The 13,723-nt window shown below is 40.4% G+C and overlaps 1 protein-coding gene and 1 long non-coding RNA gene across 6 annotated transcripts; one reads left to right on the forward strand and one right to left on the reverse strand.

Annotated features, from left to right (window-relative positions):
- The first annotated feature begins 351 nt into the window (after positions 1 to 351).
- Positions 352 to 3,819, forward strand: LOC103645812 (uncharacterized). 5 transcript variants are annotated; one of them, XR_561821.3, is made up of 4 exons: positions 352 to 2,708; positions 3,206 to 3,263; positions 3,368 to 3,454; positions 3,582 to 3,819. It is a non-coding gene; the product is annotated as an uncharacterized lncRNA (long non-coding RNA). The 5 variants fall into 5 exon arrangements; XR_002749927.1 differs by having other exon boundaries at positions 3,206 to 3,454; XR_561822.3 differs by having other exon boundaries at positions 352 to 999; positions 1,133 to 3,454.
- Positions 3,820 to 5,369: 1,550 nt separating this feature from the next.
- LOC100216860 (uncharacterized) lies at positions 5,370 to 9,205 on the reverse strand. The gene is made up of 7 exons (NM_001359514.1): positions 8,971 to 9,205; positions 8,762 to 8,863; positions 8,368 to 8,413; positions 7,895 to 7,984; positions 7,459 to 7,524; positions 6,553 to 6,621; positions 5,370 to 6,169 (listed from the first exon to the last, which is right to left on the reverse strand). Exons 1-7 carry the CDS (start codon positions 9,123 to 9,125, stop codon positions 5,738 to 5,740), a joined length of 960 nt encoding a protein of 319 aa, NP_001346443.1. The 5' UTR covers positions 9,126 to 9,205; the 3' UTR covers positions 5,370 to 5,737.
- Between the last annotated feature and the right edge of the window lie 4,518 nt (positions 9,206 to 13,723).

The raw sequence follows: 13,723 nt of genomic DNA on the forward strand, positions 1-13,723 counted from the left end.
AAATGATAATAAAAGATAAACTCTTCCTATCTAGAGAATATGATCCAAATATGTTTTTCGATGCCACGTATGTATATTTTATGATGATGATGATGAGAGTAATTTATTTTAAATTTGATTTAAAGGTTTTTATTAGTATTGTATTACCTCTGTCTCGAATATTTATCGTCAGCTAGTATATTTTTAAACTAAAACGCAATTTCTTTATTATTAAAGCAGGACAGAAATGGCCTCTATGAGGCTATCCACGTCGCCAAAAATTCTTCACACCGTTGGATTGTGAATCAATGGCTTCTATTCATCGCTGTATCGGTGGCGTGTGGAATATGCTCTTCTCGCTCCTTCCGCTTCTCGAGACTTCCATGGTTGGCCCGTGCAGTGCATGCCTCTCCTCGCTCCCTCCGCCTCGTCTCTCTCTGAGTCCCTTCGTCTCTCTGCCAGCTGCTTCACCTTCTGCCGCTTTGATCGTCCACTTCACTTCAGCACAGTCACGTCGTTTATTGTCGCCTTCATCGTCTGCTCCAGTGTTTGGTGATATCCATCGCTTTCTTCGTCAGCTCCACTTCCTCGTCGAGTTGCTGCTTGTTTCATTGGGGTTTCTAAGTTCCTCTTGCTTCCTTATATATTTACACATTTTAATCTTCCCTGCACTTCAATGTGAGATGTGGAAAGGCTTGCCACAGCTAGATTTGTGCATTTTTATCTAGTCAGCTTTATTTGGAAAATACACGCCAAAAATGACCACTCTTTTTTGGGGGTCAATTCAACATTCCGCTTCCCTCCCACTGTTTCTCTCTGCTCTTGAATCTACGATGTGTAGACTTTGTTATTTTAGTGTTTTGCAATTTCATTTTCCCTTGAAAATATAGGGAACCTCATTGCATTCTTTTTGGATCGATGGATTCCGTGGCCCATAAATCCCTGCTCTTCAATTTACACCCTCCGTCTTCATCTGCAACCTGCTTCGTCTACCGTTGTTTTTGTCAGGCTATGAAAAAGGTTTGTTTTCTTTGTCCCTGATGCTTTGTGCTTCTACCAGATCTAGTTCCTTCAGCTAGATTTGCCAGTCGCTTAGATTTTTGGATTTGTTCATCGCCTTAAACTACAACCGCTTTTCGTCTCCGTCTTCTAGTGTCTTCGGCGTAAAAGGTCAATCGCCCCGCCTCCAGCAAAATGACTTCATTTTTCCCCGACTTTTGTTACGGTTAGTGCTCTTTGCTGCTGACTCCCTTGTGTCTGTTATCCAAGCTACGATTTCTCCCCCAAATTTAAGGTTTAGGGTTTATGTTACAAAGGAAAAAGGAAGGATACCAATGAAAAAAACCCTCACTGTTACTTGTTGTTCGATTTAATCCCTGGTTCTTGTACTTCAAGCCTTGAATTTGTTTGGTTTCTCCCCCAAATTTGAAGTTCGGGACTAATGTTATAGCAAAGGGAAAAAGTAAGGAAAGCAAGACAAAAAATCCTCCCTGTTACTTGGTGTTTAGGGAAAAAAACCTCACTGTTACTTGTTGTTCCATTTAATCCCTGGTTCATGTACTTCAAGTCTTGAATCTGTTCGATTTCTCCCCCAAATTTGAGGTTGAGGATTAATGTAACAGGAAAAAGTAAGGAAAGCAAGGCAAAAAAAAATCCTCCCTGTTACTTGGGGCTAGTTTGGAAACTCAAATCCCCTCCAATCCCGAAGGGGATTCGAGGTTCCCAAAGTAGTGTTTGATTTAATCCCTGGTTCTTGTAGTTCAAACCTTGAATATGTTCGTCTTATTTTGTGTAGTCCTTTTCCTTTTTTGGTCCCCGGCACATGCTTCACATGATCTGTTACAAATTTGTGGTTGGTCAATCCGTTGTTCCCCACGTATATTTTTTAAAACTTCTTTACCTTGAAGAGTTCTTTTCTGTCCTATTTTGTTTGGTTTTACCCACACTGGTTTCGGTTCCCTGCTTTTCCTCTGTTCCTGTTTTCAATCCCACTCGATTATGCCCAACTTAGTTTGAATTCACAGTTATTTTCAATATGGTAAGGAAATGTTTGCTACTTATATATTAGATCGCAGCCACATTTTCATCCACATGCTCTCACTTCGAGATTTTGACCCTTTTTCCACGATTTTCAATACGGTAAGGAAATGTTTGCTACTTATTCCCTGTTGTCCATTATCCAAAGTATGGTTTTTAGGCCAAATTTAAGGATTACTGTTTATATTACAGAAAAGGACATAGGAAAGAAACGAGTAAAAAAGAAGGAAACAAATTCTTTCAGCTACTTGCTGTTCGATTTACTTCCACATCTAGGATTAGTTGTTCTTTTTTTCCACAGCACCCCCCCCGGGGCATGTCTCACTGGAACTTTTACAAATTTGGGTTTAGGGTACATAAAAGGTATGTTTTTTACACCATCAAGTTGTTGATTCTTTATCACTTTAAATTGCTATTGATGTGTAAAAAGAGTTGATTATGTGTTCCACATAAATTGCTAGAATCCTTTGTGGCTACAAAAGAATTGAATCAATTGATTATAGTTTTAAGCTGCTTCCATTCGCACTGGTTGTCTGCTACATGGCGCGTAGTGATTTTACAGTTACTTTTCTTGAACTAAGTTTAAATGCTCCGCGTCTTATATGTACTGTTTGTTTCTGCTCTTTTATCGAAGCACGTGGAGTGATACCTCTGCACCTCAGTGGCTTTATCGGCGAGGCTTGGTTGCTGAGGTAATTAGCATTAGTTTTGATCTACTTTCCTTCGTGCTGGTTGTTCACTAATAGATTAATGTTTGATGTCCTGTTCGGCCTAGGATACTTACCAGTGTGTCTATGTGTTCCACCAATATACTGCATTATGCACGCTTGCTAGTTTAAAGTGTGATTTCGTGTACAGAACACAGTACAGAGCTTCTTATTTAAAAATATTTGTAACTTTAACAAATCAACTCTTAGATATACAACCTAATGAAATATATTCAATAGGCTCGATGTGTTCTAGCATATTCCGATGTGCCATGCAGTGCAGAGGTAAATTCAGTGTACTTACATGCTTAACTTCTATATATACTAATGAAGATAGATATCTGTATACTGTTAATGTCTCTACAACAAATGATAAAAACATGTTTTCCAAGTTAAACACCTACAAATTCTTCGGCACAAAAGTGCTCTCCCACTTTGGACTACCATAGTAAGATAGCAATGTTTATCTTATCGTTCACAAGTCATCTACAAAGACATGGATCAGCTGACCAAGCTCGAGCTACCATCGCCTCCAAAAAAGTAAGTGTTACAAGATATTACTTAGAAAATGAGAACAACGTCTACTCATCAATTTCACAGCCGCAACTTCTATTCCATACTGATACAATAACAATGCATACAAGATGAAGCATACCCAACTTAACAAAGAGCTACCATATTCTATGGGTTCAAAAAATGAAGACGACTAGCCCACCACGAAGCACTCGAAGGTATAACACCGTCTAAAATCCTTTGCATACTATCCTCATGTTTTCCTCTTATTCTCCTTTGTACCTGTTACATATTTAACACACTTTCAGCCTAAATAATCTTACTCCTTTTCTCATGTATGTACAGGTATTGGTTTTTTGCAAGCATTAGAAGAGCTCCATCACTTTTTAATATAAAAGCCTTTTGTGTACATATGAACCAACTGTTGGAGCATTTCTAAAACTGTATTGACTTATGCAACCTCTAGAAACACACTGTTACTGCATATTGGAGTACACTGCTTAAATGCTACTTGATATATATTGTAATTTCATTTGATATTACAAATGCGGTTAGCAACCAAATTCAGCTATAAATTTCGTAAGCATGTGGCGCCTTATCCGACAAAAAAACACAAAAGAGCAAAGCAACAACTTTTGCTTACGTCATAGCATGTTTCCGTATGCTTATTTGCTTCATAACAACTCTTATACATGTTCATGTACACTTTCTTTACATTAAACCATGTTAATGGACCCAGCACGCGCGCAAGGGCGCGCAAAATACACTAGTAAATAAAAAGAATAAATGGAGTACCATTTTCTGCTATGTTTCCTAGAATCGCGACATTTTTATGTTATGTTTCCTAGGAAATATGGTGATGTTGCAAAAATTAATGGTGTGTTTGGTTTGAGGAACGAGGTAGTCAATCATCTTCTCACTCTTCAAATTTTTGTTTGATTTGTGGAATGGAGTGAGTTAATCTATCACCACCTTATTCCTCAAAGTTAGTTGTTTAGTACTAATATGTGGAATGGAGTCATCCCACCAAATTTAAGGAATGGACCCATGATACACCACTTCATTTTGAATAGAGTGATTCATTAAACCAAACACCTCATAAGAGAGTGTTTAGTTTCTAGAAACTAATTTTTTATCCATTTATTTTATTTTAATTTATTTTAATTTTTAGTTTTAGTTTCCGAGACTAAAATAAAATAAAATAGAACAAGCTCTAATATGTTGCAGTCACATATCTCTATATCGTGTTTGTCAACACGAAGACAGTAATTTATTTGGGTCTACCGTCCGTCATCCACAGACCGCACGCATGACGCTCGATTCGACTAGGGATGTCAATTCTGCCCGCGGGCACGGATATTCACGGGTTTCATACCCGATGGACATGGATACGAATAAAAAATCTCGTCCACGGGTAAGGATACGGGCAACACTTCTCACCCGCGGATAAGTGACGGATATAAAATTTTACCGGCAGGTATTACCTGTTACCCGCTTAATTTACTAGTCCATCAAAATATCCCTATACCACCGGCCCACAGGACACAGCCCAGTCGATCATGTTTGTGGACTTATGTTTGAGATTTATATTTGTAGATGATCGATCATGTTTGTGGACTATGTTCCTTGCCATTATATTATGTTTGTCAAGTTGATGTTCTTGGTGAAATGAACATGACCACATACTTGTATGATATTTTCTAGCGGTAATAGGTTGCTCGATATCTGCGGATATCCTGTGAGTACGGGTCAAAAATTTTATCCGCAAGCTTTCACGGGCACAGGTAAGCACTAGAGGCGCGGATATGTTGACGGGCGGGTAAATGGCTTACCCGCACTTTACCCGACCCGCTGCTTGCCATCCCTAGATTCGACCTTATGCGCTGTGTCCGATATCTGGAAGGATCGTATTCGCGGTGCTACCTGATCAGTAACTCCAGATTTGTTGACGGCAAGGCACTCGTGTAAATTGGTCACTTGAAACTCGACTCCAAGGCAGGCACTCATATAAATGCTTCTTGATAAGGTTTTCACAAAGCGTTGGTGATTTCCACACCCTGTGGTGACAACTTTATAGAGTGGCTAAATGAATTGTTCATATAGCCATCAGGCTAATGCCTTGCACATTTCTCAGGCAACATAATTCATGTTACTGGAATATTCAATAGGAAGAACGTCCAGTTTTTCAACTCAGAAGTGCATCGACTTCAGCAACGAACGGATCAAAGACCTGCGGACCTGCCAGGCACAACACTGCCGGCACCAGACACCATGATCAAATGCATGTACAGCATCAGAGCAGAGAGAACCCCTTACATCTTTGCTAATTGCTACCCGTAAAGGTGTACATAGAACATGTTAACTAATTTTGCCTTAGATACCATCAGATAAGTATTATGGCACTGCTACAGATCTCATGCGGATGGAGCAACGCAACGTGTCAGGCTCTGTTCTCCGCAAATCAGGCAGCCCCAATCAGCAATGACGAGGGCGCTACCTACTCACCTTGCGTCATTCTTCTTTCTCAACAGATCAGCCCGGCGCTTAGCCTCCCTCTCTGCTGTCTGGACGTAAAACTCAGCCCCGAGCATGTCATTTATCTCTACATTTGATGACGCACTTGCTTCCATGGTTTCGATTATCAGTTCGACGGTCAGAGTGAATCCTAGGGCTGAGAGCACACGTACAGAATTGGCAAGCCGGCAAATATGCTTCCTTGTCTCTAATGGGGTGAAATTCTCAGCTTCAGTGCTGAACCCCTGCTGACCTCCTGTCGTTTTTGGTTTTTCACCCACCACAACATGCTCACCAGCCCAGATGAATCCATTGCAACCAAGAATCAAGTCGACATTGTACTTTTCAAGATGATGAAAATGCTGCTTCTTTCGTTTAACCAAATATGGAGCTACCATCAGCAATTGACCCCTCTCCAGCTGCATCAATAAATCAGAACCCCCCCCCCCCCCCAAAAAAAACATATCAGCATCAACCTAATGGGTCTCAGAAAGCAATAGTTTTTTTGGGTAGGACAAGACTTTAACTAGACCAGACACGTACAAATCATAGACCAACTTAAGATATCATCAACATAATAAAGACTAAAGGCATGGCAGGTTAAGGCGCATCTATGAAACATCCATGAGTCTCCCTTGCATTGTTGCACCAAATGATATACACAGACCATTTCTGCAATCACATTAAAGGCATCTACCTTTTACAGATAACAAAAGGCTAAATTGGAGGCATTAAAAGGGACATACTGATAATAGTACAATGGTACAGTAGCACAAATAATGTCATCTAAGCTGGCATGTACCTTTCCATACTTTTCACTCCTTGCCTGTAGGTGCAGAGATCCATCATGTTGGAAGCCTCGAACTTCAGCCTGGTAATGGATTGCAAGCAAAATAGAAGCATACTATTTTAAAACAGTTTGCATAACAGTGTGGGTGGGGGGAAGAGATTGCCCACCAGACTATAAAAAGATAGAGGCCACAAAAGTTCCTTGGGGATGAATGCAAGAATTAAGAAATGAGCGGGAAAAACATTGCAACTTGTCAACATGAGAGAAGAAAGGTGAGGAAAGCACAAAAGAAGTCCTTTCATACAAGTCCACAACACATATGGCTTCTATGCAAATAAGAAAGATCTAGTGTAGGTGTGCAAACATGGTTAACAAAGATGAACAATCAATGGTAACTGTGCCTTGCATCATTCTTTATAAGACTAGTCGAGTGAATATGAATGCCAGATTCATGTTGAAATACTGTCAGGTGAATTTCAACTGTATGATAGAAAAGCAAACCATAAAGATGTTTAAGTAGCGCCTTGAAGCTTGCGGAAGCCTCAGGATTATTAACAATGGAATGTATCAACAAATGAACAGTGTAAAAATGATTCCTCAAAATGCCATCAACCTCAAGCAACAAACAAACAACACCAGCAGTTGCTCCAGGACTTAGGCATTTGCAAACAGGGAAGCGCAAGCAAATAAGATGATTCCTTGACATATAATAATGACAAAAATTGGGCACTGCAACATTGATCATGCATTCTTTGTGGGTGGTGGTGCTGGCATTATAGATGCAGTCATACAGAAGCAAAAAAGTGTCAGCACAACACCCTAAGTAAAAACAGATTTGAAGTCACTATACCCAAATGTTGACTCCAGCTCTAAGACAAAATAACTGCTTGAAATAAATAGAGCAAGTATCACACTTACACAGATAACATCATTTTCTTCAAAGATACTCCGCATATTAAGTTCATCAACAGCAGTTCTCCTTCTCTAGTAGAGGCATTGGAAAAAGTAGTTAATTGGATATTGGACAAGGAATTGCTAGTGTAATTAGTAATGAACTTGGGAATCAGGATAAAAAACTCATTAATTCTTTTGAGCTGACACAACATTAAGACTGTTTGCACTACATAATTTTAGCAAACATGGAAATAGAATAATTTCTTGGTGTCTATTGTCTAATGTGTTGCACTTGCACATACTGATGGTAGAGATTATGCTGTGCTCAAAACTTTAGATGGTGCTTACCGCTAAGTGTTCAGTATTATCTATCCTCCAGAATGATATATGAAACAAACTGTTTATAGCCTGTCGCCCTGTTCAATTTTAAGGAGTTACAGGGCAAAGCAGAAAAGCGCACCTGAATACCATCAGGCAAGTTCATAGATGAAAGCATCAGAACAGCATCTTGGCTAAAATTTATCTCCAACCTCCATCGCTTAGGAGCAATCTTGAGAAACACAAACCAATTAATTGTGGTATAAAATGCAGTATGTTGTTTGCACCATAAAGAAAATAATGTTCAATTCTTGAGTGACAAACATGACTGCTATAAGATTCAAACTTGCTTAATTACTCTGATCGCCGAATGGACATGCATCAAAGGCCATTGGTCATTAAACACCTATAATTAGTCAGAGCTACGGCCTACGAACTTAACCGACATACAGGTAAAATAAGTTTGATCTATGCAGTCTCTGGGCAAACACATTATCATATCTGCACTTTATAAAACATGGAAAAATGTTCTGGATTTCATGATCAAAAACTCTATGCCAATTAAATGTAGAACATCCAAGTATTGCAAAAAAAAATGAGCATGAATTTACACACCTCAATCACACGGCCAACTATGATATCACCAACCTCCGGCTTGTATCTGAAGAGGGGTCAAAGAGAACAAAATGGGCTAAGTTTTTTTTTCTTGTGAGTTCATTTTTCTCAACAAAAAACATGAATAAGTGTGGGGAATAAGATCAAGTAAACCTACTTCAGCGCCAAGAAATATAGGCTTTGTAATATTATTCACCAAATATACGAATCCAGGAAAAACAACCTAGATTTTGCAGGCTAAATATCAACCAAACACTAAATTCAGCATAACAAGTTCACAACACAATTCAGTGTATTTGCCCGCATTGATAAAAATCCAGGACCGAATTCATCCACAGTTTGCAGAGGAATAGGTACGCCATTGGAGAGTAACAGATCAGAGCCGCGCGCGTACCTCGCGCGAAGAGTGCGGACGTAGACCAGCTTGTTGACCCGCTCCACCACCCCGCAGAGCGTCGCAACCACCTCCCCGTCCTGGTCCGACGTCCCATGCCCCCTGCGCCACGAGCACCCACCCATCGGCTGCTTACGGATGGACAGGAAGGGGAAGAAAGAAACAGAGAGAGAGAGAGAGAGAGAGTGTGTGTGAGGGAGGCTCTGTACTTGAGGATGTTGTCCTCTTGATTGACGGGAATGGTGTCCGCGACGGTGACGGCGGCGGCGGACACGGCGGCGGGCGCAACGGACTGGAGCTCTTGAAGCGCGGCCTCGAGGCGGACCCGCTGGGTCTGGTTCAGCGAGAGGTGGCGGTCCTTCATTCCCTGACTTTCTTCTTGGGAGCACCAGAGAATCAGAATCAGGACGAAGCGGCGTAGGCGATCAGGCGAAGCCGCGAAGGTGCCGACTGCCGAGAAAGGAAGACAAGCAGTAAACCCTAGCAAAACCCGACCCGGCGCCAACTGGGCTATGGACCGACACAACCCACGCAGCGGCCCAGAGCACGGTATGGGGCGCGGCCGCCAGCGGGCTGGCGCCAAAAAAAAAGAACGACATAAAATTTAAACACCTTCACAGCAATTCTAGTTTCGATAGGTATAAACACATATTTCTGTAGATTAGTTTCTACCCTATCAAATATTTAAATAATAACTATAAGTATTAAATATAGAAAGTGTTTGAATATGTTAGAGCTAATAATTAGCTGCTAAAATCAGCTAAAGACTTTTAAATAGACTAACTAATAATTGAGCTATTAGTTATATTTAGCAAATTATTTAATACTTAGCTAGCTATTTGTTCGCTAGCTAATTTCTGTACTGCGGAAAAGAAAAACAAATAGTAACTTCACTAGCTCTGGCTCTGGCAGTTTAATACAGGGAAATGGCTCTTGCTCTGGGATATATCATTTATGCCAAACGATTTACGAAATGGCTTCAGCTCTACCAAAAACCTGCTTTTTTAGAAGAAAAAAAACTAGAGCTAGATCTATGTTGGGACAAACCAGAGTCCTGTCAAACATACCCTTAAATAGGCGTGGCGCTTTTAAATCTGGATATCCATCTTGTATCTGATTCTAGGAGTTAATTTTACAAAGAATTTCTCCGACCATGGGATAAAGGTGAAACCTTGAAAGGAGTTCTGTCGGTATTTTGATCCGAGAATCCTACCGACCAGTGAACTAGAAAACGGCGCGCCGCGTTGTAGTACTAGTTAAGATATTCCAGTGCCACCTTAGTAGCTTATTTGTAAAATATTAACAAAAAGATGCTCGAGTTCAATACTTATATTGTGTTGGTTTATAACATAAGATTGATACCATAGCTATATGCTTATATATAGCTCAAAAGATGTAGCGTTATTGCTATAATCTGTGTGCTGATATTAATCGTATTGTATATGAACTGATTCTACTCATAAACACGATACTTAAAAAGGCCACATACTGCAGACTTTAGAATGAGAATCCACATTAACATTTCAATATTAGAGTCGTGATTGAAATAATAATTAAAAAATCAGGAACAGATCATAAATAGAAATCACATTAAAATACAAAAAATAACCACTTCTCTAATTAATTCTTTATAACATCTATATACGCACGTGAATAAGGCTTTTTGAATTTACACAATCCGAAAGGCACTATAAAGCATATACTCTTACAGTTGTTATGCAATATATAAATCTGTGAGCTATCATGTTCAATCTAGGTGCTTTATTTTATCGTTCTTTTTCCCTTTACTAATCTGCGTAGAGGAGAGAGCGACAGGGAACCACACAACTATCACGATAAAATTGAGAAAGATAGGCAACAGCAAGAGCAAAGTGTCGCATGTAGGAAGTTAGATAAGTAGGGAGAAATGTTTAGAAAAAATATATGTAGCAGCAAGTTGGAACTGCATCAGCTAGAGCCTAGAGCAGATCTAGTGGGGAAAAAGAAGGCAACTATTAGTTTTGAATCATCCCATTAAAAAGTGTTAACCCTAGCTTGAACTGAACAGAGAAGAAATCAAATTTTAATCACACCCCAGAGGAAACTATTAGCATTTGGGAGCGGGCACCGAGATCGTCGAGGTGTATAAAGTATAAACAGGCGGCGCTCTCCTCCACGGTCGCGTAGCTACCGCAGATGGAAACCATTTTTTTTGTTACCTTTGCCTTCGCCTGATGTGTAACAGCAAGCGGCTCTTCAAATAGTTGTGTCTCTACTGAAAGAAGCAAGCGGTGGCTCTTCGTATGATCCATTTTTTTATTGTTTATGAGGCCATGCTGAAAGAAACAAACGACTCTTCCTAATTAATCGTATGGTCTTTCTTTTTTATTGTTTATAAGGCCAAGGATATTTCTAGGAGGTGTACGGTGTACCCGTGGTAAGCCAAGGAAGTTCTATAGCCGGTTCCTTTCTTTTTTATTTTTTTGGTAGTTATGTGGCCATCTTCTATTCTCACGATCTACCGTTAAGGCTCTATCCTATGATTCCTTGTTTTGCCAATACGTGGCCATATTGGCGTCTCAAGAATATACTCAAAGTTACTATTGTAGAGATTAGTGTTGCGTGCACAAGCCCTCATAGTGGTGCAAGAAGACACAAATCTTTATCATAGTTCGGGCAGAAGAAGACCCTACTTATAGCAAAGAGGGATGAAACTTATATTACTTGTACCTAAGTGTCTGTAGTAAGGGATACAAGTCCGTCGGGAGATGGAGAAGTTCACAAATCCCTCGTGATTGAGGCAAGTGTCAATATCAGTTGTGGAGGTGAAAAATTGTGAAGTGCCCCCCCTAGTGAAGCCCTGGGCTCCTCTATTTATAGCCTCAAGGAGGGCCTCCACGAGCGCCATGGTTTGTCGCGTATGGGAGCGGAGATGTGTTTGAGCCCCTATAGGCTGTAGCCGGTATGGTATTTGGTATGGCCTTTGTACTTGTTGTTGACTTGAGCCAGGAGGAGGATGTTTGATCCCTGTATTTGCATCTTTGACCGAGCAGAGAGCCGAGGCCAGGGTATGGGGCTCGGATGCGTGTCCCCCGAGCCTCCAAGGAAGTGTTGGCACTTGCTTGGGGTTTTTCCGTCTTTGTGTAGGTATGTTGCTTAACCCTAAAGATATGGTAGACTTATTTCTGATGGGTGTGCACGAGCACACCCGTCGGGTGTAGCCCCCGAGGCCTCGAAGGAGTGGTTGACTCATTCGAGGTCTTTATTTTCCCTCCGTAGGTATTATTGACTTGTCATTCGTTCGTCACATGGTCGTGGCCTATGTGCAAAGGCAGCCCCGAGTCTCTTCGTTAGGTTGCTGGACTTTCCAACAGTTCTACCACAACATGTGTGCAAGGGCAGCCCCCGAGCCTCTACACAGGGCGAGAGGGTGATCAGGGAACTCCTTGACTTTTTAATGATATGAGTCTTCGTCGCCTTTCCGCAAGGAGGAAGAGGGAGAAAGAGCCATGCTACCCTTGACGGACAATGGGCATGGTGTCTACGATGAGTTGTTAACGGGTGATCCGAGTGGAGGCGTGAGCCCCGTTTGCACTAGTACAATTTGGCTCTATACAAGCGGTAGGCTTTTTTACATCACAGGCGGTTCGGTTAGAAACCGCTTGTGATGTCCCAGGCGGTTCAGTACACCTGTGATGTAATAGTATCACAAGCGGTTTTTGTTTAGGACCGCCTGTGGTGCTCTATCCTTTTCACAAACGGACCCTAAGAAAAAACCGTCTGTTATTGTAAAAATATGAAAATACAATTTAAATATGAAAATAATTTAAATTTTTAACAGAAATATGCAAATACAATTTAAATGAATTAATATTTAATTTTTAACAGAAATATGCAAAAACAATTTAAATGAATTAATATTTAATTTTTAACAATAATATGCAAATACAATTTAAATGAATTATAATAGCACACATAGATAACTAGAGAGATTTTAAATTAATTGGCAACCACAATTCATAGTCGATCATACATGATAACAAATACAATTTGATTCATACATTTTTTCATGAACTACCATTTTTCCGCATGTATGGCTTTAAGTTCTTATCAATTTTCTTTTCCACACGCTTGATTCTCTCTGGACCGTTAAAGACGAACATCTCTTCATACTTATTGTATTCCTCATCTTGGTCTCCCACATTCTCAACTCCAACAATTTTTTGCTTTCCAGAAATAACTACATGCATCTTCTCATCTGCTGGATCGAGTACATAGAACACTTGTGCAACACATTCGGCGAGAACCCACATGTCATCTTTATATCCTACTTTCTTTAAGTCTACCAGTGTGAGTCCGTAGTTATCCACTATCACCCCCACGGGATGTTGTACCCATTGGCACTTAAATAAGGGTATTTTCATGCTTGGGCCATAATCAAGTTCCCATATTTCCTCTATGAATCCAAAATATGTGGTCTTCTGTCCATGTAGGTCAAAAGCATCGATACGAACACCGCTATTTTGTGCAACACTTTTCATGTCTTTTGATTTAGTGTAGAATGTGTACCCATTGATGTCATATGCTTGCCATGATGTCACAAAACACGATGGCCCAGAAGCCAAATTCTTCATTGTTTTCTCTTCCAAAGAGTCTCCGAATGGGATGTTTTTGTCCATTAACCATTCGCTGAAACGATGTTTGTGCTCCCTCATGATCCAGTCCTCTGTGCGGTTCTGATTTTCTTTACGAAGCTCATCCAGGTGTTCCTCTATGTAAGGCTCGGCTATCGTGAGATGTTGTAGTACACTACCATGAGCACAATGTACTAGCTTGTAATCCTCAACGCGAAAAGTTTTCTTGCCCATTCTCCCTCTCCCACATAGTTTACCCTCATGTTTAGGTACAGGCACACCTATCATTGTTCCGTCACTGATGTAATCTATACAGCTCTCAATCACTTCTTCTGTAGTGTATCCCTCC

Source organism: Zea mays, chromosome 2 (assembly GCF_902167145.1).
Source record: "Zea mays cultivar B73 chromosome 2, Zm-B73-REFERENCE-NAM-5.0, whole genome shotgun sequence".
NCBI lineage: Eukaryota > Viridiplantae > Streptophyta > Magnoliopsida > Poales > Poaceae > Zea > Zea mays.

Excerpts from the sequence above, each read along its gene's own strand:
- LOC100216860 (NM_001359514.1), bottom strand. The coding sequence starts at position 9,125 with ATGAAGGACCGCCACCTCTCGCTGAACCAGACCCAGCGGGTCCGCCTC. Across the intron at positions 8,414-8,761 it reads GTCCGCACTCTTCGCGCGAG|ATACAAGCCGGAGGTTGGTG; the intron begins GTACGCGCGCGG and ends ACCCCTCTTCAG. Across the intron at positions 6,170-6,552 it reads GGAGTGAAAAGTATGGAAAG|CTGGAGAGGGGTCAATTGCT; the intron begins GTACATGCCAGC and ends TTATTGATGCAG.